The sequence below is a fragment of the Microtus oregoni genome, unplaced genomic scaffold (genome assembly GCF_018167655.1).
Source record: "Microtus oregoni isolate MIOR12 unplaced genomic scaffold, Mior012 000023F_ref0000262, whole genome shotgun sequence".
NCBI classification, from domain to species: Eukaryota; Metazoa; Chordata; class Mammalia; order Rodentia; family Cricetidae; genus Microtus; species Microtus oregoni.
In genome coordinates, this window is record NW_024543082.1 from 25,125,385 (window position 1) to 25,148,490 (window position 23,106).

A 23,106-nucleotide genomic window follows, 5' to 3' on the forward strand; every position below is an offset into this window, starting at 1 on the left:
CGAGCAGTAGCCACTCTAGGAGATGGGTGCCGCAATCAGGCCAGCTTACAGCGAGGGGCAGAACCCGACAGGGGAGCACGCCCGGCTCGCCCCGGCCCCCATAACCGCAGACACACAGCGCAGAGCGGTTCCCAGGCCGCCCTCTCCACCCGCGCTTCCCTGGGGATTGGGCGCCGTGACAGCCACCCCTTCCGCCCGGTGCTGATGGTGGGGAGGGCGCGGCCCCGCCGGAAGCCGCTCTGCGTCTGCTACTCCCCAGCCCAAGAGTCCCGCTCGCGGCTCCGCCCTTGTGTGCCCCGGGCACGCACGCGGGACACCGAGGCTCCAGCGCCTGCTACCCCTACTCCTGCTCAGGTCGCCTGGGCTCTCAAGACCCCCTCGCCCCCGCCCTGCTCTCCCAGCCTCTCCCCAGCAGGTACAGCCAGACTCCCTGTACCACTCTCCTCCGGTTGACCTTGTACCCACTCAGCCCCGGGCTCTCACTTCCAGAGTCGTACCAGGCCCTCAAAGTGGCCCTCCAGGACTTTCCAGAGTGTGTCGCCCTCTCCCTTAACCTCTTCTTTCCCTGTTCCTCCTCCGACCCAGGCCGGGAAAACAGGCTAGTCTGGAAGTGGACTTCAGTTTTGATTGTATAGTTTGTTTGCAATGAGACCCGTAGAAGTTTAAAGTGGGTTAAGAAATAATGACTTCTTACGGCTGGGACTGGGGCATGTCCCAGGATGAAAAGGAATTCCATAGAGAAAAGATGCTTCCTCCACGGGCTCCCCACACACTGGGGACAGTTGCAGAAAGGAAACCTTGAGCATTGGGAGGGAAAGGAGTGGGTGTTAGTTCTCAATTCTCAGAGGTCAACAAAGTTTTGGCTTCGAAAACCTGGGCCAAGACAGTACCTCAGAGAACATTTACAATCTACATCCTCCTGCTGCCCCACGAATGGGAAACCATTCCAGAGTGAATGGCTTGTTTATTATGATCACACAACTAACTCAAGAGAGTACAGATCTCTACTTCCTAGGCTTTGTTTATACATAAGAAAATATTTAGATAATGTGATTAGGTGCTCGCTCTTACAAATGCTCAGTCTGTCTTTCCCCCTTACTGCTTCTTCAGGTCTTTGCCGTCCTGTGCCCTAGTCCTGAGCAGTGTGGCTAGATGGAAGACCGTGGAAGTGCCTGGGCTTGAACTAAACCTAAGATAGCATTTAGGTAAGTAGAGAGGAAGAAGGGCAGTTGGGTGCAGGGAGAGCTTGAACTTAGGGCAGGGCTGAGCTAGTCTCTGTGTCTCTAAGAGTGTTTACCCCTGTACATGGGGTAGATGGATAGACAGAGTGGGCAAATGTTGGAGCACTTTGAACCTGAGGGTCACAGGGATTGGGCACAGTGGGGAACTGGCCTAGCGCAGAGTAGGGTCTCGAGAAATGCACGCACAAGGAAGCCAGTGCTTTGGCAAGGATTTCATGTGTGGTGGGAATATTCAAAGCATCGCAGCTTGAATGGAAAGGGATCCTGGCAGCTGGGAACCAAGGAGTGCTAAGTGTTACAGCCTGGGTGGAAAAGTAGTCTGGGAAGCTGGGCCAGGGAAAACTGAGTGTTACAGTTCGGATGGAAGAGTATTCTGGCGATCAGGAGCTAAGGAATACCACAGGTCATAGCAAACATAGCAGCTTACAGCTCTGGTCTAGGGAAAGGTTTCTCCAGTGTAACAGCTCTGTTCCGGTTCGGCTCCAGCTCCTGTTCCCTGCAGTGCAGGAGTGTTGTAACCTCGCTCTGCTAGGGGGGAAGGTTTCCCCATTCTAACAACTCTGTTCCCATTGGGCTCCAGCTCCTGTTCCCTGCAGTGCAGGAGTGTAGTAACCTCGCTCTGCTAGGGGGGAAGGTTTCCCCATTCTAACAACTCTGTTCCGATTGGGCTCCAGCTCCTGTTCCCTGCAGTGCAGGAGTGTAGTTACTCCTGCTCTGCTAGGGGGGAGGTTTCCCCAGCAAAAGTGTTACAGCCCTGCTCTGTTCTGGCCCCCACGAAAAGTGCATTTCTGTGAAGGAAGGTCTCACTCAAACCTCACTCAAGAGATTTATTGGGAGGGAAGAATCCAGGACGGTGGCAGCCTGTGCCAGGGTGGAAGAAGGCAGCAGCAAATTATATAGGGTTTCTTAGGAGCCAAGTTTTTCCAGGGAGAAGATTTTCAGGGTGGGAGTCAATCAGATTTCAGTCCCTTGAGCTCAGATTTGCTAGAGCTCGTGCTCAGGGATTGGTTGGTTTTCTGCTCAGGGATTGATTCTTGTCTGCACAGGGATCGGTTGGTTTTCTGTTTAGTTGGAGTTGGTCAGGCACAGATTTGCCTCTGGTTTGAGGGCCAAATTGTGTTTCTCTAACTTCAGGGCCAGGGCATATTTCTTTTTCTGACTGTGATTCTAGGGCCGAAGTGTGTTTCTCTGGCTCTAGTCAGGGTGTGTTGCTTTGGCTCTAGTCAGGGTGTGTTTCTTTGGCTCTAGTCAGGGTGTGTTTCTTTGGCTCTAGTCAGGGTGTGTTTCTTTGGCTCTAGTCAGGGTGTGTTTCTTTGGCTCTAGTCAGGGTGTGTTTCTTTGGCTCTAGTCAGGGTGTGTTTCTTTGGCTCTAGTCAGGGTGTGTTTCTTTGGCTCTAGTCAGGGTGTGTTTCTTTGGGTGTGATTACCAGGCCAAAGTGTATTTCTTTCACTGGTATCAAAGCCAGGGCGGGTTTCTTGGGCTGGCCCTTTCCTCCTTCTCCTACACAATATCATCTGTGATCCAGTACTATAGAACTTTTATTTATTTATTTATTTATTTATTTATATTTTTGGATTTTTGAGACAGGGTTTCTCTGTAGTTTTTGGTGCCTGTCCTGGAATTAGCTCTTGTAGACCAGGCTGGCCTCCAATTCACAGAGAACCGCGCCTGACTCTGCCTCCCGAGTGCTGGGATTAAAGGCATGCGCCACCACTGCCCCGACATAGAACTTTTACCATATATAAAGCAAACAGGGACTAGAGAGATTGCTTAGCAGTTAAGAACACTGGGTACCCTTCCAGATGACTCAGGTTCAAGTCCCAGCAACCACGTGGCAGATCAGAAATGCCTTTAAGCCCAGTTGTAGGGGATCAGACATCCTCACACAGACACACCTGTAGACAAAAAGCCAGAGTACGTAAAATAAAAATAAATCATTCTAAAATGGAAAAACAAAAATATTGCTGATAAAAAGGAAGAGTGTGGGCAAAGCTTAATTATGGAACTGGTTGTTGATGGATAATAATCATAAAGTTGTGCCCTCTATACACTTTATGGGAACTCATTCATTCCTTGTAACGCATCTGGGAGGTTGTTGCTGTTTGTTTGTTTTTAAATCATTAACTTGCTTTTTTTCTGACTGATCTTTCTCTTTCTTCCTGCAGGTGTCTTAGCTGTCCCCCCGAGACCACCTGTGCCAAGCGCAGCATGGGTGGGGGGCTGATTGAGAGATATGTGGCCGCCATGGTGCTGAGCGCAGCTGGAGATGCCTTGGGATACTTCAATGGGAAGTGGGAGTTCCTTCGGGACGGGGAGAAGATACACCGGCAGTTGGCCCAGATGGGTGACTTGGAAGCCATAGACGTGGCACAGTGGAGAGTCAGCGACGACACGGTGATGCACCTGGCTACGGCAGAGGCACTCCTGGAAGCCGGCACATCCCCGAGCTTGGCTCAGCTGTATTCCCTTCTAGCTAAACATTATCAGGACTGCATGGGAGACATGGATGGCCGGGCGCCAGGTGAGTGCTGCTGGGAGGAGGTGGCTCCTGGGGACAGAGAATGTTGGTGGGACTAGGGATCGGTGACTGTCTCGACACTCAGGAGGACTTTGACTTCAAAACCAGCCTAGGCTCTGGAGTGAGATTCTGTTTCAGAGAACCAAAAGGAGAAAAAAGTTGTGGGGCATTTAAATATCAATGAAATGGTAGTGTAGATTTGAATTCTTGTAACTTATTTATGGTGGCATCACAGTTTTGTAAACTCTGCAGATGAATATGGAAAGGTTTTATCCATGAAATAAAAAAAGTAGGTTTCAGAAAAATATTTTATGAAAATAATGTCGTGTGCCAGGTGTGGTAGTGCATATCTGTAATCCCAGCACTTGGGAGGAGGAAGCAGGAAGGTCAGGAGTGGGGTGGTATGAGAGGTGGTAGAGATATGGCTCAGCAGGTAGGAACACTAGCTGTGCAAGCGTGAGGACCTGAGTTCAAATCCCCAGCACCCACATAAACAATCACATGTGTAGCCCCTGTGCAAAAGGAGACAGAGACAGGAGGATCCCTGTAGTTTGCTGGGCTATCTCTAGACCCTGTACCAAGAATCTGAGAAAGAGACAGGACACCTGGCAGCCACCTCTGTCCTCTGTATGCACATGGGCATGTGCTCAAACACTACACACACATACACACACACACAGAACAGTTGCTTCTCTCTGTTGAGAGAGGTCTGGAAGCGTATTCATAAATATATTCATAATTCTACCTAAGTTATAGAAGTAGACGTCATTTGTTATTTTTCTTCTATTTTCTATATTTTGTTATGAACAATTACAAAGAAAACTGTTTTTGCTTTTCTAATTAAGAAAAAAAATGAAGACTCTCTTTTGTTCCAGTTGTGCACACAGTGGCTCTTACCCACTTTGGGAACTTATTGTGGTCCCCTAGGAGCCTCCAAGTTTAGGTCACCTTTTCCCTGACCAACCTTTCTTCCTATAAGAGTCTGTTGGGGATTATCATTACAAAGTGTTATACAACTGTGCCACAAGGACATGTGCTCAAATATTTAAAAGTAATAGAATAAAAAATAATCCATGTAAAGATAAAATATACAGAGAGTCTGAATTATGTGTATTATTGTGTTTTCTTTGGCTTTTTTGATGGTTAATGAGTTAACTGCTGAAAAACATTTAATTCTGGGGATTGCTAAGCTAAACCAACGTACATATTTTAAAGTTATCTTGACTTCAAAATTTGAGTCTAAGGATATGTTACTTTGAAAAAGAAGCTCTGCTTTTGTTTCTACAGAAGATAAGAACTTGTGGATTCCTTCCAGGCTAATATGGTTTGATGGAACATGACTCCAAAAGGTGTCTATGAACCCTAAAAATACTTCACCCAAAAAACAACAGGAAGCACCTTGGAGAAAACAATGCCCAAATTCCTAAAATGATTATTTATAAATGTTTGTTTTCATTTAAAGGGGATTTGTTGTAAGTGGTTAATGGTCACAGTCAATCTCTTTCTAAAAAATGGAGGGGATATGATATAGAGATAAATGCTTTACATTAGTGTAGATTTTAGTCTGTTGATACAAATTTAAGGTTAATTTTGTTACACTACTTTTGTTTAAGATATTATGTTTATACCACTCATTTAAAATACAATGTATAGTTAAAATTACAGATTAATAGTTAGTCATTTATAATAGTCAAACTTGTAGTCATATTAGTTAGGTTTTCTAGGTACACAGAGATATATTTCAGTTAGATAGATAATCTTCAACACTTCAAAGACCTACAGAATATTGCATTTTAAAGGTTTTAAGAACTTAGGGTTTTCTCAATAGTGAGACATGCCTGCTTCTGACACCACCAATTACTTTATAGAGAGGTTGATGGGCATTCAAGAAACTCATTATGGAATTTGCCTTCAATGTGACAAAATTAGCCATTTGGGCAAGAAACTCTTGCCTGGACTGCTTTATGGTATTCTGTATAAACTGGACATACAGAACCCACAGAAAAATGACTGCTGAACTTGCAAAAAGAAGGTGAAACAGTTCTTCAGGGTTCTTGCTTCATGAAAGAGTCTGCCAGACATTCTACAGGACACAGAAGAAAGTGACTGACAAACTGCCAATATAGACAAAACAGTCTTGCAAATTTCCTGCTTCATGGAAAAGTCTACTGGATACTATGGGCCTGTAGGCTGAAGGTGGATACCCAATGTTACAGAAGAACTTTGGGTGACTATGCAGGCAGTGAGATGCCTTTGTCAATTCTAGAGTTTTGGAGGTTGCTTACAATGTACTTCCTGTTTACTTAGGTAATATTATATCCTTCTGGGATCTTTGATGGATTTGAAGATAGCTAGATATGGTTATAGTTTTCCTTAGTTATAATAAAAGATAAATTAAATATGAAACTTTAGACTCACAAAGATAAAATAGATGATAGAGTATTTTCTTTAATTTTTCCAGATGCAAACAGACTATTGTAACTGTAATTCTTGCTTTGTACCCATTTTGTTATGTGTAATTTTACTATGTTAAAGTTAAAACCTTCCTTTCTATTTAGACAGAAAAGGGAAAATGATGTGGGATGTCCTTCTATATATATGTTGTTTTTATTGGGTCATGAATAAAGCTGTTTCTACCAAGGGCTTAGCAGAGTAAATAAAAACCCAGTCTCCCTTTACATAAAATGGACAATGGACAAAAGGTCAGTGGGAAAACCTCCTTTTACCCCTGTCATGTAGGGGACAGTCACAGTCTGTTGTTCCTGATCTAAACCTAATGTTTCTTCTGGAACTTTCTCTTTCTGATAGTCAGTAACCCCAATGGGAACCCCAACAGGCTCTTATTAGACTCACTAAGGACTTCAGCTATGGAGTCTGATTATATTTTAATGGTCACTGACTAGCTGCTTCTGTGATCTTAAGTTCCCTAAGTTTTGAGTCTGATCTTATTAAAAACAAATATATGATAGCGCACACCTGTGGTCCTAGCACTTCGGAGGCAGAAGCAGGAGAATGACTATGAGTCTGTGGCCAGACTCAGATACAAGAGAGAGTCCCAGGCCAGATTGGTTTATGTAGAAAGCCTTTCTTTCAAAAATAAATAAAAGCAAATAAGTTACAGCGATCCCAAGGCTTACTTTATGTTTTTGCTACTTTGTTAATTCATAATATCACACTTAGGATTACATATGAAGAAGGACAACTTTTGGGCTGGGGTTTGAAGTTGTGGGGCCATCCATACCATATGTTCCGTCCATATCATATGTTCCGTCCATATCATATGTTCCATCCATATCATATGTTCCTATCCATGTCATATGTTCCATCCATATCATATGTTCCATCCATATCATATGTTCCGTCCATACCATATGTTCCTATCCATGTCATATGTTCCATCCATACCATATGTTCCATCCATATCATATGTTCCATCCATATCATACGTCCATCCATATCATATGTTCATGGCTTTCCTTTTGTTTCAGAGAAACTTGGGAGTCTGTTTTGTTCTTTATTCTCATGGGTCCTTTGTTTTGGTCTCTGACCCTTCTCTCTACCTGACTCACCCTAGGCGGTGCTTGCATGCAGAATGCCATGCAGCTGGAGCCCAACAGGCCCGATGGCTGGAGGATCCCCTTCAACACCCATGAGGGTGGCTGCGGAGCTGCTATGCGTGCCATGTGCATCGGGCTGAGGTTCCCTCACCCCAGCCAGCTGGACATGCTAATCCAAGTGAGCATCGAGAGTGGCCGGATGACCCACCACCACCCCACAGGCTACCTGGGAAGCCTCGTGTCGGCTCTTTTTACAGCGTATGCCGTGAATGACAAGCCACCGAGGGAGTGGGGAAGAGGGTTGATGGAAGTGTTACCAGAAGCCAAAAACTACATTGTCCAGTCAGACTACTTTGTGGAGGAAAATCTCCAACACTGGTGAGTGTCCGTGTATGCGCATGCACCATCCGTGTACCTAGGGTTCAGAGGTCACAGCAGCCATCACAGTTCTCACATTCCTGTTCCTCCCAGGGCACCTGCTAAGGAGTCCACGTTCCTTTCCAGTCATGGTTGCCTGAAGCAGCCAAGAGGGTGCCTTGGTGTGTGGGCACCTGTAGTCACCTAAGTCCTAGTCTTGATTCCAGCTTCCTATAAATGTCTATGACCAGCCTGTGCAGAGACGCACTTTTCTTGGTTACCTCCTGTTTCTCTGAGATTTCTTTTTCCAGTATTGCTTTGAAGCAATATTTCAGAACCTTTGGTTAGAATGCCCGAGAGATAAGTTTCCCCAGGAGCTGGGTGACAAGGCCACCTCTCCCCCTCTTCATGGCTTACTTCACATCAGCTTTCTTAGAAGCAAAGGGCTCAGCGCCCTTACTAAGGGTGCCCACGTCGTGATGTCCCAGAGTTCTCCTGGAAAGGTAATAAGGTGTTGCTCTGGACCCAGAAGAACCAATGTTTGTTTCCTGTCCCGCCGCCCTGACACATACCTTCCTTACTGAGCAACTGCAACTGAGTCCATACCTGGTCTCAGTGGGTGGTTAGTAAAAAATGGATGAATGGCTTGTAGAGTTAATGCTGCTTTTCCCTATGAGTTTATGAATGGCTTGGAGAGTTGTTGCTGCTTTTCCCCCATGAGTTTATGTCACTAGTATGGGGAGCTGAAGTCATTCTGGACTTTTTTCTATTTACATATCTACCTGGTACTTTTCCATATGGCTTTTGACATTAGTTTTTAAAAAATTGATTTCCCTGCCGCAGGTCTTACTTCCAGAAAGAATGGGAAAAGTACCTGGAACTTCGAGGAATTTCAGATGGCAAGTCAGCTCCCGTCTTCCAGAAGCCCTTCGGGGTGAAGGAAAGGGATCAATTCTACATCTCCCTGAGTTACTCTGGCTGGGGCGGCAGCAGTGGACACGATGCCCCCATGATCGCCTATGATGCCCTCCTGGCTGCGGGGGACTCCTGGAAGGAACTTGCACACAGAGCCTTTTTCCACGGCGGAGACAGCGATTCCACAGCAGCCATCGCCGGCTGCTGGTGGGGAGTGATGCATGGTTTTAAAGGAGTCAACCCTTCTAACTACGAGAAGCTGGAGTACCGGCAGCGGCTGGAAGAGGCAGCGCGGGCTTTATATTCTCTTGGGTCAAAAGAAGACACTGCATTTGGCCCCTAGGAGAGGGTGGTGTTTTCCTTTCCTTTTTTTTCCTGGTGACTTCTTTCTCCATAGCCGTGGTTCTTCTCAGTCTATTCAAGTATTCTCATCTCATGCTCAGACTTTAGAGAGGACAAGTTCCTTGGTCGCCCTTAGCTCTGCCTTCTCACACGCTTTTCCTGTGTTCCCACGCTTCCCTCCTCTCCTCGGGTTCATCTCTGTGTTTGAGAATCTTTTTATTTCACTTGATGGTGTCAGCTTTTCCCCTTCCAGAAGCACCTTGTATTTGAATCTTTGTTTTTGATCATAGAATTGTTCCAAATGCTTTGTCCACGTTTTCCTCAATCGGGTCCCCCACCTACCCCAAGTAGACTCGGGCAAAGATTTGAGTGCAGAGAGTTTCTTTGGGAGGCAATTCCAGGAAGTAGAACAGGGAAGTGAGACCAGGAGGGAAGGGAGCTCACAGGCTGTGTGAATGAGCAGGAATCCCCATGGCCATTTGAGGTGCATTCTATGGGGGTCCTCTGCCTGAGGCAGTCCTCAGCGTTGTCCTCATGAAATGCCATGCCAGTTTTGAGTGTGCGTCCACTGACTTTGGATGGGTTAAGGACCATCCCCAGCAAAGCTGTCAGTTCCCTGGGACATCTCAGCTTGTCCGTGTGCAAGCCAAACATTAATGTCCTCAACGCAGTGGCAAGTTATACGGCCTGAGAACAGAGGGGCCCGTGGGGATCCTAAGAGCATCGTTATCTTGGTCAGTGTTCTCTTGCTGTGAAGAGACACCATGCTCACAGCACCTCTTATAAAGGAAAGCATTTAATTGGGGCTCGATTACAGTTTCAGAGGTTTAATCCGTTATCATCATGGCAGGAAGCGCAGTGGCAGACATGGTGCTGGAGAGGTAGTTGAGAGTTCTACATCCGGATCTGCAGGCAGCAGGAAGAGAAAGACTAGGCCCGGCATGGCCTTTGGAAACCTCAAGGCATATCCCCCAGACACACACTTCCTCCAACAAGGCCGGAACTCCTAATCCTTTTAATCCTTTCAAACAGTGCCATGCCCTGGCAACTAAGCGGTTAAATATATGAGCCTTTGGGGGCCAATCTTATTCAAACTACTCCATCTGCAGGCTGTTCTCCATCCAAAGGTTCTAATGTACATTACTTCCTTTCTCCCTCTATCTTCCCCTCTCTCTTTTCTGAAAGGGTCTATAGCCCAGGTAGTCTCTAAGACCTCAAGTTCCTAAGATGGTCTACCTGCCTTTACCTCCTGTGCATTGGGATTACAAACATTCAGCGTTGTGCCCGGTGCTGAAGATCAAACCTAGACCTTCGTGCTCGTTAGGCAGCCATTCTGTGAGCTGAGCTACATCCCCAGCCCTGTACTTTAAAACGATCATCTCCTCCTCCTCCTCTTCCTCTTCCCTATTCTTCTTGAGACAGGGCCTTAATACGAGTCCGGCTGGTCTCTGACTCAGAGATCTGCCTGCCTCTGCTTCCCGAGCGGCACGATACAAGGTGCGCCACCAAGTCCTCTCCTAAATCTGTTGCTTCTTTGGTTCTTTGGCGCTGTGGCACTGACTTTCTCAGCTGGATTCCTGTTGTCCCCAAGCGGTGCAAGCTCGGTCGGCCGGATGCTGCTGTTAGCCGTCCCCAGTGCTGGCCCTGTTGTGACCCAGAACACACTGTTCAGAGTGTTCATCTGTTTGCTTGTCTCTGTTCTCTGCACAGACACTTGCAGGTGCTTCGCTTACTCAATGTGGGTTAAGCGTCCATTGCTAGGTAGCCTCCTGCCCCCCACGACTCTCCAAGTTACCTTTACAGATAGCAAGCTGATGGCATCAAGCCACTAGTTGCCTTCTAGTGGGTCTGCTTTACATCTCGATGCTGCTTTTCTGTCGTCTTCTCCTGTTCCATTTCACCCACAGCCCTAATTCATAGCGCTATTCCCACACTGAACCTGTTGGGAGGTGGTTGGGTATCTTTTTGGTCACTCTCAAGGGAACACGGCCTAGCAAAGGTCCAGCCGCTACAGTTAAGTCCCTATGGCCACTTCAGTCTTCCAGGAGGCTTCCTCACCTGACTCACTGCCAAGGGTAAGGACAGGAACCCATTTCCCTCCCTTAGCACAACCACAGAGTTCTGACCCCTGCAAGTTCTCTAGTTTCCTGGTGTTCACTGGGTTTGTGGGAGGGAGATCTCATCACACTAGTTTGGGGTTTGCCTTTCTAAGCCCTTGGGTTTATTTAAAATGAGGGGGAGGAAGTGCAGGAGACTATGGGCATGTTAGCATCTGCTGAGATCTGGGGAAGGGCTTTAACCACAGAGACAACAGGAGACCCTAGACATCCTGTTCTGCTTGCATGCTCTCACTTTATCACAGGCACCCTGGGAAATTCCAGGATTTCTCAAGCCTCCTCTTCAATTACCACTCTGAACCAGTGACCTTGGAAAGCAGGGAAAGGGAGGGAGGAGTGAGAGGAAGGATGAGAACGAAGAAAAAGATGATCAATGAAATGGATAATGTCCAAGCACATCAATAAAAGTGAGGCCCCAGCACGAGCCTGTCATATGTATCCATTGGACATGTGCCAAAAACCAGGGCAGTCCTGTGTAGGACAGACAGAGCTCTCTCAATTCCGGGCAGTCCTATGCAGCAGGGCAGGACAGACAGAGCTCTCAATCCCAGGCAGTCCTGTGCAGCAGGGCAGGACAGACAGAACTCTCTCCATCCTGTGCAATCCTGTGCAGCAGGGCAGGACAGACAGCTCTCCAGATCCTGTGCAGCAGGGCAGGACAGACAGCTCTCCCGATCCTGTGCAGCAGGGCAGGACAGACAGCTCTACCGATCCTGTGCAGCAGGGCAGGACAGACAGCTCTCCCGATCCTGTGCAGCAGGGCAGGACAGACAGCTCTCCCGATCCTGTGCAGCAGGGCAGGACAGACAGAGCTCAGAGCTCTCTCTCTCTCTCTCTCTCTCTCTCTCTCTCTCTCTCTCTCTCGATTTGCATCATTTGTTTTCTTTGCTGCCTAAGGTTGCTAGGGGAATAGTTTGCTCTGTGACCTGCAAAGTTTACATTGTCCTAAGTTGCATGTTCACCAGTCTCCAGCCGCTGTTGTCAGCCCTCATTCTCTACCTCACTGGAACAAGCAAACATGCATCTTTCCTTTGTTGGCAGCTGTGGCTGCTGCAGGGTAGAACTAGAGTCTATCAGGCCAGTGCATCCAGATACGAAGTAGTAGGCAGGCTTGCCATTATTACTATCACTATTCTGTCTTTGGGATGTAGGAGTGGCCTCTAAGGGTTTTCACATCTGGGAAAGGAAAGAATGCGTTAAATGATTCAGAGCAACCAAACCAATGGTACAGTGGGTCAGAGGGCTGCTCTTGTCTATGCAAAATCACAGCTAGGGAGAGAGAAGCTGAGCTGTATGCTGTATTTGACTATAAAAGATGGGATAAACATTGAAGTCTTCCTTACTCCTACACCTCCTGACACTTAGCAGCGGATCTGAGGCGGTTGTTTCTCTAGACCCTCAGCCACTCCCCAGAAGGCACCAGCTGCTTGCCTCAAATCCTGTGTTGATGTCATTCACGTAGGGTTAGCATCAGATCCACAGGTTGAGGGTTCCAACCCACAAGACTTCCCGCTTGAGACTCCCTTCGCAAGTCCCAGACCGACCTGTGTGTGTCTCATGACTGTAAGCCAGACTTCCCACAATTTCCTTCTTATAGCTGATTAAGTCCTGGGGCAGCTTGCACTGCTCAGAGGCTCATCTGTGTCACCAGCTTGTTATACAGGCTACAAATGGGGAACAGATAGAGGAGGTGCACAGAATGCGACGTACGGGCAGAGTTCCTTGATTCCTCCCATCTGTGAAGCTGTGGACTGAAGTTTCCATTTACCGATAGAGAACCGTGCTTCCAACCACAGCCCTCCCCAGCACACTCCAGGCTATACTGCTCAATGCTAGTGCAAGAAAGTCTCACTGCACTTACTGGGCTTTCTTCAAACAGGTATTCTAGCCCAACGACATTTTTTAAAGTATAAGTTGGCAGGGCATTCCATGCCTGTGAATCCAGCATTCTGGAGGTGGAGACAAGAAGATTGCCATAATTTTGAGGCTAACCTGGGCTACAGAGTAAATGTAAGATCAGCCTGGTCTACATAATGAGTTCCAGGCAAGCCTAGGCTATCTACTCTGAAAACACCTCTGCCCACCCCACAACAGGCTATTTAAATAAAACCTTCATGTTCATGTTAGTACAACTGGCAAGTGGAAGGAAGTGACCGTGACTGAGAGATGAAACTGATGAGGGGATTGTTGAACACGGCCTCGAGAAAAAGCAATCTCCAACAGAAGGACCTCTGCCAGTGACATCTCAGCGGATGAGAGAGCATCTGAGGCTAAAGTGGGCTTTCTGGGTCCCCCAGCCTTGAATGCTGGAGACTTAGGCAGGTGGCACTTTTGCTTTGGGAAATGGTGCCAGATGGGCTGTTAGAACTAAGGAAGGCCTGCTCTGATGCCGTGCAGAAACCTGCCTTTGGGAGTCCGCCCTGCTGCCAGGCATGCCCTCTGGGCCTCACGTCACTAGGACTAATGGAAGGTAGAGGATGCTGTCATCCTCGAGGGCTGCTGGGAGGCGATGGACCACCCACAATAGTAGCCACATTTAGAGGATAAAGATGTGGTGTCATCTTCTCAGATTAAAAACTTTCTCAGCTACTTTGTGTGGACATGGGAGAGTTATTTAGCCTGGTTCTGCCTTGATTTCCACGTGCAGAGCAGAGATAGTAGCATCCCTGGTCCTGTGGATTGTAGGCTTCGCCTACACACACATGTGACATGTGGCAAGTTCTTAAAGGGAGAGTGACAGTGGGAAATTGCTAAGTGCTGGTGACATCTCTTTAAAAAGTGCGCCTGAAAAAATAAAATAAAATAAAAAGTGTGGCTGGCGTCTTCTTCCTGCCAGCCTGTGATAAGATGGGAGATACAGGGAGAATTCCAGACATACCACTTCAAGCCAGTTTCTTCCACCGCTTGGGGAACTGTTTCACTCAATCCAAGGGACCCACATGTCTTTGTTTCCTGAGGGTGTCTCTTGGTTCTGCCTTGCAGTACTGCACCCCAGAGATAAGCCTGCAAGACTCACAATTTTTAGTTTAAGAACAAACATTAGCCATAAAATTTTAGCACCCAACTTTCGTTCTAAAGCTACAGATGGTTCTCAGCACAGACAGAGCCTTAGAGTCATTTGTGGGTTCAGCGTCTTTCTATTCTGAGAAACCCTACCCTTCTCCCTGACCTTTTATCTGGACAAAAAGCAGCCCAGGTCTCCATCTGGAAAAGCAGGATTATTGCTTTAAAGGTGAGAGTTGTGACTGGGGTGTAGCTCAATTTCACAGCCCTTGACTAGTGTAAGAGGGCTAAGGTTCAATTGTCAACACTACCCTGGCTAAAAACAAAACAAAACACACAGACCAAAACCCAGAATGGGGTCTAAACCTTGTGGTGTGGTACTAAGGGCACATGGCCTTCTTTCTCCGGCGGCCTTTAGATTGTGAGAAGTGGCTTCACCGTAGTCTTGTTTCTTGTCTTAGACCAAGACGGGACTTCCTCTCCTCTTCCCAAGTTATAGGAAGCAAATTTACAACCCGCAGAGCACCCAGCCTAGGATGCATTTTAGCCAGTTCCCCAAGACCCAGGAATGCTGCCCCGGTATGTGTTCCACTTGCACAATAGCTGAGGGACTCAGAGAGCAGGAGACACATCATCATTCTGTGAGTTAAGACATTGATGATCCTCCTGCTTCTGGGAAAGAGGAGGAGGAAGGGTTGGAGCGGGGCCCAGATTCATCTGGTCAGATCTTGGCTGTTTCCAGATGCTGTGCTCCCTGCGCGGTCTGCCATTGCTCTTGAGGTCGACCGGCAAGAAAGGGGAACTGGGACAGTTGGAGATGGTTTATCTGTGCCTGGCTGCTGTTCCCACTTACTGTGCCTTGTTCTGGTGTGTGTGCGCGCACACACATGCTCACATGTAAGACATACAGGGCATCAGGAGGGAAGACTCCAATGTCCTACCCTCAGCTCGAACTGAAGAGGAAGTTGGGGGGAGATTAGGCTCCTGAGTGTTGTAGGATGAGTACCATTGGGGTTGGGCCCCCAAATTTTATGACGTGGTCCGAGCATCCTGGAAACAAGAATGAGGAAGCTCTTAGGTACATTTGTGAGCCTGAAAAGCAATGTCTGAAGGTCTGTGGGGCTGGAGAGATGGCTGAGTGGGGACAGGCGCTAGCCACGCAGCCTGATGACCTGAGTTTGATCCCTGGGCCTCACAAGGTGGAAGGAAAGAATTGACTCTTGCAAGGTGTCATTGCAAACTGCAGGCACATTCATGCACTCCTTTGTACACGCCTGCGCACACACACTGTGTCTAATAGGTTAGAACCATGTTGCTGTTCTAAAAGGCAGGGGTGGGAGTGAGATCGAATATCTCCAGAGGACTTAGAAGAAAATGGTGATCATGGGGCCTCCTGCGCATTCTGGGAACTGGAAGTGGGGGATAACGGTGGGTAGAGACTCATTCTTCACCCTACATTTTCATACACTGTAAAGCTTAAAAAGTTATTTATCTATTTACTGTGTGCCTGTGTGCGTGCACATGTGTGCGAGTATGTGTGTGTGTGCGTGTGTGTGCAGACCAAAGGTTCTTGTCTGCTGATTCCCCTTTTAAGACAGGGTCTGTTGCTGAATAAGGGACTCACCAATTGCCTAGTCTGCCCCAGGGATACTTCCAGGGCAGAGCCCGTGTTCTGGGCCTAAACTGTCTTGCTCGAAACACCTACTCTCTATCAATTTCTCTCGATGCTCCCTGACAGGACTGTAAACACACATGTCAACAGCACTCCCTTCAGAGAGCCTGCCTGCTGTCAGGTCCCTGCCCTGTGACAGTATGCATTCATGACAGGACCGCTGGCCTGTCAGGAGCGGTGCTCTGTCCTAGGCTGCAGGGAAACCCCTCCCTGTGGTCTCCACTACCCCTCGGAGTGAGGATGCCCCATGATGGGACAGATTCCCTGGCTCCAGGCCCAGCGCTAGCCCTTCCACCGACAGTGTCGCTGTGACACCTCCTTTTCTACTGTTGCTCCTTTACCTGTGCACTTAGGAAGCAGGAGGTCTTTTGAGAGGTTAGATTTCACGTTCTAACCCCAGGAGGCTGAGGAAGGCAACACTCTGCAGAGCCACACCTGGTCTTTTCTCACCCTGTCCAGTAGGTGTGCACAGTGGTCGGCTGTATGCCTGGTGAGGCCCCAGGGATCCAAAAGTGAAAGAGGCTTCCAGCCTCGGACAGCTCGGTCTTCCCAGGGCCAAGCTTGTCCACAGAAATTCCATCCCAGTGAGAGTTTTGTAACCACGGGGAGATGAAAGGCTGGCCTTTTCATCACTGACATTTCATAATGGGAAATGGGAGCGGTGTGGAAAGCCATTTCCTGATCTTGTTTGGCGCACAGAGGAAGAACAATGTGTTTCAACGCGCCTTGGTTTAAGAAAAAAAAAAGTGTGGGAAGGGTGCTCGTTTTCATTGAGAAGAAGAAACTGAAAACTCCGGGGGTTAAGCAAATAGGAAGAGTTATGTATTTATTTATCTTATAAGTCATGCAGTCAGTTAACGATTGCTGAGTCCCACGTGGGTGTTGCATGTTTGGTGGGAGGCTGGACTATGTGATCCTTAGGACTCTTCTTCAGACTGGCTCCAAGACTCCAGCTCAGCGATGCCTCCTGGCCTCCGGGAGAGATGCTTCTGGCTGTGGGGACTGCTTTTCTGGCTCAGCCTTGGAAGCTCAGGTAAGCCAAAGGCTGGGGTCTGGGGTGGAATCTTATTTCTTTAACTGCTGCCTTACGCAGCACTGACCTTGGAAGGTCCCCTAAAAGTCCTTGATCTCTCCAGGGGCGATTTTAGAAGAAGGGGGAAAACCCTCCCATCATAATGGGAATGGTGGCAAGATCAGTGCCTACTCGGTGACCAGAGCTGAACTTCCCCTGATCCCCTGACTCAGTTTTCTACAGCCCAAATCACAACCCGCGTCACCTTGTACAAGTCAAGGAGACTGTAACAAAATAAACTTTGATTTACTCTCAAATGCATACTTTTGTCCTTCAGCTAGCCACTGTTTCAGGGAGCAGTTAACTTTAAATTTGCCAAATGAACTTTGGAAAACTTCCAGAACAATTTTGCCATTGAGATCATTAGGTGTTCTAATTAGACCAACCCAACTCAGGCTTAGGTCAACCCAGGTCAGCCATGTCCCTCTGCTAACCCCAGACGCCCGGCAGAGTGGCTTTCTTCAGATGCCATTTGCATCATATCTTCCCCCTGGTGAGAGTTAGAGCATGCTTCCTACATTCTTGATATAGTAATTACACACACACATGCACGCACTCACACACATGCACACAGATCCATACACTCACACATGTACATACACATATGCACATGCACGCATGCACACACACACACACACACAAACACACACACACACACACACACACAAACACACACACACGGGAGCAGCACTCTCAGAAGGGACCCCTCCCTCCACTTCCCACCAACAGACTGCTTTTCTGTCCTCTCTTAAGCTGTTTCTCATCTCCCAGCTTCTGAACTTCCACCCGAGCTGCGGAGCTGCTCAGACTTTGGGGCTGGTGCTAGCCTTCCCCTCTTGCACGGGGGTCTTTCCTACTCCCTTGCAGCAATCTGCTGCCCTGCTCGCCACTCCTTCCCTGCTCCGAGTCCAGCTCCCGTGGATCTATTCTGTCCTTGCAGCCTGGTGCATTTTCAAGGTGCTGCTTGGCTGCGCGTTTTTGGTTTTTTTTTCCCTCCTCATTTGTTTGTTCCCACAAGGGGGGAATGTTTGGGGCTGCAGTCTCTTGCATACACTTAGCTCACTGAGTGGTACTGCATTGCTACCCAACGGGCACCAAGGCAATGAACAGAGGGAGCTGGCCCGAGTCGGCAGACATCGACTGGATGCGGGCTTTGTGGCTGTGAGGCTTTGAGGAAATGACCTTTCTTTCTGCCTGTCCTTGGTGACTATTCGTACCAAACTGGGATGCAGTAAAGGACTGCATGCAGTTTTGTGCAAATCTCACCTCTGACAGTTGCTCATGTTTGGGTGGTTTTATTATTACTGAATAGTTGATGGGAGAAAGGGGGACAGACTGCTACCCGTCATTTTGGAAAAAAGATGGGGGGCATCTCTGATGCTCCCAGGAGAGCTGTGGGTGCTGCTGGGGGAAGGGGACTCAGCAGGCTCCTTGGCTGCTACACAGCTGCTCCCAGCCCTTGTTGAGGGGCAGGAGGCAGTCACTGTGGGGCCGGGCTTTGAAATCTGAGCACGAGAAGACATATTTCCTTTGCAACCTTTTCTCTCAGCAAGCCCAGGGTCTCAGACACAGACAGAAGGGGATCAGAGGTCCTAAGCCAGGTTCCTGGTTGGGGTGAAGGCAACAAGGAATCCAGTTCTAAGATTGGGGAGGATTCCAGGTGCCCATGCAAGGAGGGAGTGGGCAACACTTGCCAGCAAGGTCTCAGGAGTCTCTACCATCTGGCTTGCCTGGGCCTGCTGCCCTTTCTTAACACAGCATGGCTGTTTTGAGACCGCCCACAGGAAGAAGAGGGAGAGGAAAGGGGGATTAAAGGAGACAGAGGTCAAGGCAAAGGAGAGGAAGAGATCAAAGGAGCGTGAACGAAGGAGATAGCAATGTGCCTATTGACCTCTATGATCCCTTCTGTCACCCGCCTCAATGTCTTTTTTGGCTGGCCACCTGCACACTTCTTCATGGTCACTCAGGTCACGGCCTCAAGGGCATTCTTTCTTTAAATTTCATTAATTGATTGTATGTGAGTATGAATGTGTGTGTGTGTGTGTGTGTGTGCACATGCGTGTGAGTAGATCAGTGATCATGAAGTCAGAGGACAACTTGGACATCAGTGGAAATTAGTTTTCTTTCCCAACCATGTGGATTCCAGGGATCCATAGTAGGTATCAGACTGGATGATAAGCAGCCTTAAGAGCTGAGCCATCATGGTCCCTGAGCATTTCCCAAAGTCACCCCTAGCCTGAGTCAAACAGCATCCCAGGGGTTCTGCCAGCACCACATTTCCTAGCCACGGGCCCCGTGATCCAGCTTCCCACAGGGTTTCGGGTTTATTTCCACTTTCTCACTAAAACTTTGGAGCTTTTGAGAGGAGACATGCCTGGTCTTTTATCCTTGAGTCCTTCTAGCCCGGAGTTGAGGTTGCTTAGGAGGAAACATCTGGGTGTGGGCCTCATTTCCATTTGCTGACCTTTATGTAAGGGTCCCTAGGGTGGCCCACATTGCTTACTGCTGACAAAGTGACCCACAGACCAGTTAAGAACACAGCTGTGTCCTCTGGGGACACTGGAGGCCTAGTTAGGGGACCAGAAAGCTCAGGGCCTATTAATGTTGCACAGGGACAGAGGCAGCTGGAGAGAAGCAGCCGGTAACGCCTGTGATACCCACCCCTCAACAGCCAGCTGAAGATGATGCCGTCCCTTGCACATCTGGCAGGAGCCCACCTTCCATTCAGCTATGGTGGGAGTCTCCACCCTTCTCCCATTTTGCAGTATCGGCAGAGCAATGTGATGGAGGGAGCTCACTACTTGGAACACGGGAGTCTTCTGCCAGCTCCACACTGGGACAGCCAATATTTAAGTCCACATCCTCCTCCCTATTGCTTACAAATCCATTACCAGCTGGCTTGACACAAAAATAAAGACAACCAAGTAAAGTGAAAACCACAATTTCTAAGATTTAAACTGTAATGAAGTATAAAATTATATTCTAATTATAAAAACATACCTCTAAAGTGTGATCCCATGACAAATACTTTATGTGTGAGCAGAAAAAAAAAATAACGACATCTTGAATTTTGCAGAAAAATGGATGGAGCTAGAAAACATTATTTTGAGTGAGGTAACCCAGACACAGAAAGACAGTTATTACATGTACTCACTCATAGGTGGTTTTTAAACATAAAGCAAAGAAAACCAGCCTACAAACCACAATCCTAGAGAACTTAGACAACAATGCGAACAGTAAGAGAGACTTACATAGATCTAATCTACATGGGAAGTAGAAAGTAGAAAAAGACATGATCTCCTGGGTAAATTTGGGAGCATGGGAACTTTGGGGGAGGATTGAAGGGAGCAGGGGAGAGGCAGGGAGGGGAGCAGAGAAGAATGTAGAGCTCAATAAAAAAATACTTTATGTGTGTAAATAAAATACTTTTATTTATGTAAAACATTTATTCTGTGCCTGTGTGTGAAATCCTTTTTGTGGATTTAATTCATGGTAGAGCTCTTGCCTAGCATGTGTGAGATCCTTGGTTTAATTTAAGCCAAATTAATTATTTGGCTTAACCCAAAAGCAAGATTTGGTGGTCTTGGGACCATGACCTTTTCATATCTTCTAAACAGACAGGATGCTTTTGTGTGTAGGTAGGGCATCTAGGAAGATGAGGAAAGATTTTCATTTTCAATTTCGTCAACTATCAGCCTAGATTCTTCAAGCCCTCAGACCACACACTGGCCTGGTTTGTCCGACATCCCCAAACCCTTGATTTCCATTGCCCTGGCCCTGGAACCCCATCTGCTATCCTGGCCTTGACACGTACTCTGACCCATCTATCTGCCAAGCCCTGCTCTTCCCTTGGACAAGAGTCTTTCAGTCTCGGGCTCACACCCTCTCACTGCATCCACATGAATGCTGATGTGACCATTTCCCATCAGAGTGTGCTCTCAGTGAGGGCATCACTTCATCGTGGCAGAGCTAGACAAACAGCAAGGTTCCCCGAGCCTTCCTGACATCCATTCCCCCTGAGAACTGGCTGGTGGTGAGCTTGGGAAGAAATGCACCCACCCATTAGAACTGAATACAACTCCTTATTTTGGCTAAGAAGAAGCTCCAGTGGACTTTAGAGGGTGATGACGGGAACAGCCATGAAGCCCAGTTTTGACCTGAAACACTCCAGTAACCAAAGCCGAGGGGGCTGAACTGTGCAGAAGAGCGAGCTTGGAGTTCAGCTGGGGGTAGCTTCTATGCTGTGTGCCTGACCTGAGAAGCTCTGTGTGAACATGAGGAGGAAGGAGAGAGTGTGTCCTCCCCCCAAGCCAAGGAGTTAGGCCACTTGACTTTCATCCTTGTCACCTGCCACATCTGTGGTCTGTGAATGTTCCAAGTTCCCTTTGACAAGGTCTAGCACTCTGCTGTTCCCAGGGTGAAGGTGACCAGCACAGTACTAACCAAGAGCCTCTCCCAGCCTCAGAGGGATGAATACCGTGGCTAGAGAACGGTCCTGGGTACAGTCGTGTCCACTTCCTCCTGAATGAGAGGCCGGACACTGGCTCTGGCTGGATGGCTGGATGGTTGATTTCCTGATCCCTGTGCCTTCAGAAAGCCCTTGGTGTATCAGGAATTCCCAGGTCTGCTAAAAGGGAATTTTTGGTCCCCAAAGCCCAACAGCATTGTCTGAGTTAATTCTCCCAGAGAAAAACTACGCCAGAATCAGAGAACATAGAGGTTCAGTTCTCTTTTCCCAGGGAACCTGCACTCCGTTACCTGGAACACTCCTTACCACCTCCCATCTCTTCTACGGAAGACTGTCCTGGAATGGCGTCTAAGGTCTTTCCTCCCATCAACCACTTCTCTTTTCTCTGAAGAGTCTTGTGCTCTGGGTTGATTGACATATTCTTCGAGGCCTAGTGCTTTTAAGTTTGCAGAATAGATTTCCCCCCTCTTTGGTTAAATTCTAGGTATTTTCCATTACAAAACCAATACCAAATGAATATATAAATATATGCAATCTATTCCTGATCGTATTTAGTTTTTCTAAGAAGGCAGAAACACGTTAACAAAATATGCACGGAAGTTACTTCTGGGGAGAGGGTATATGTAAAGAAACTTTTAAGATTTTTAATTTTATTTTTTAGGGCTGTGCAGGGATTTTCTATATTGGTAGACTATATACTACCTCCAGCACCCCTTTGTACTGTTTTGAATCATTATTTTTTTTAGGTAATAGAAGAGGCTACAGGGATGGCTCAGTGGTCACAAGTACTGGCTGCTCTCACAAAGGACCGGATTGAGCTCTCAACCGTGAACGGGGGTTCACGACTGCCTATAACTCCAGTTCTAGGGCATCTAGCAATATTTTCTTGACTTTTTGGACTTCTGGCATGCATGTGCTACAGTACACATAAAATAAAAACAAACAATTTTTTTAGAAAATGGATAAAGACTCAGGACAAAAGTTAGAAAATACATAAAAATTATGTAAAACTACAATTAAGTAGCTGGGAGAATAACTACCTACAGCCAACATACAGACACAGTGTTTAACCTTTTTGGCTTTCCAATGCTTCCTTCGATTTACTTTCTGATTTTTTAATTTGAATATAAGAAAATTGCAAAATAACTTAAGGATATAAGAAAATTCATTTAAAAAACATTACCAACTTTCTAACCATCCAAACAAAAGAAGCAACGTGAACTTCTTTTTACTTCGGACCCTCTTCGACTTCACATTTCGGGTTATTAAGTGATAAACTAACACAGTCTTGCTTCGTTTCTCCTCAGATTTTTTTCTACCATGCGCGTTGCTACAGTGCAAAGCATTTGAGACTAATGTCTGAAAACTGAACCTCTGAGTGAGTGCAGCCTCGGTGGTTCCTCTGCCTTGACCACCAAGTTCTTCTCCAAAGCAGTTGGCTCATGTTACAGCCCCTCCTGTAATACAGAAAATCTCATTGCTTTTCTCACTAATATTTTGGCTTATTGTATTATTTAGTTATTGCTGAATTGATGCCTACTGTAGATTTTTTTTAATCCTTGTTCCTCACTCTGAGAATTTTGATTTGAGGAACCAAGTTTCTTTACTTCTAATAATTACTTTATATTTTTCCTCTCATCGTCTCACTGAGGTTTTTCTTTTGTGTGTGTGTTTGAGATAGGGTTTCATTATGTACCCTGACTGGCATGGAACTTGCTATGTATGTAGACCAGAATAGCCTTGAACTTGCTTTGCTTTTCCTGCTTTTGCCTCCTAAGTCCATGTGTACTGCTGGGGTGGCCTTGCCTTCTTTCAGAGAGCCACGACTAGGTAAGTGTTAGAG

The 23,106-nt window shown here is 47.3% G+C and overlaps 2 protein-coding genes across 3 annotated transcripts in view; both read left to right on the forward strand.

Moving 5' to 3' along the window:
* Window positions 1-266: 266 nt before the first annotated feature.
* Adprh (ADP-ribosylarginine hydrolase) lies at window positions 267-11,918 on the forward strand. Its single transcript, XM_041673345.1, has 5 exons — window positions 267-415; window positions 1,111-1,205; window positions 3,408-3,763; window positions 7,335-7,695; window positions 8,518-11,918. Exons 3-5 carry the CDS (start codon window positions 3,451-3,453, stop codon window positions 8,930-8,932), a joined length of 1,089 nt encoding a protein of 362 aa, XP_041529279.1. The 5' UTR covers window positions 267-415; window positions 1,111-1,205; window positions 3,408-3,450; the 3' UTR covers window positions 8,933-11,918.
* A 4,562-nt stretch (window positions 11,919-16,480) lies between these two features.
* The window catches only part of Pla1a (phospholipase A1 member A), a 34,731-nt gene continuing 28,105 nt past the window's right edge, over window positions 16,481-23,106 (forward strand). For both annotated transcript variants that reach the window (XM_041673176.1, XM_041673177.1), the window contains exon 1: window positions 16,481-16,756. In XM_041673176.1, coding sequence (XP_041529110.1) covers window positions 16,684-16,756 — 73 coding nt within the window. In that variant the 5' untranslated portion in view covers window positions 16,481-16,683. The remainder of the gene's footprint in view (window positions 16,757-23,106) is intronic.

Excerpts from the sequence above, each read along its gene's own strand:
- Adprh (XM_041673345.1), top strand. The coding sequence starts at position 3,451 with ATGGGTGGGGGGCTGATTGAGAGATATGTGGCCGCCATGGTGCTGAGC. Across the intron at positions 3,764-7,334 it reads CATGGATGGCCGGGCGCCAG|GCGGTGCTTGCATGCAGAAT; the intron begins GTGAGTGCTGCT and ends GACTCACCCTAG. Across the intron at positions 7,696-8,517 it reads GAGGAAAATCTCCAACACTG|GTCTTACTTCCAGAAAGAAT; the intron begins GTGAGTGTCCGT and ends TCCCTGCCGCAG.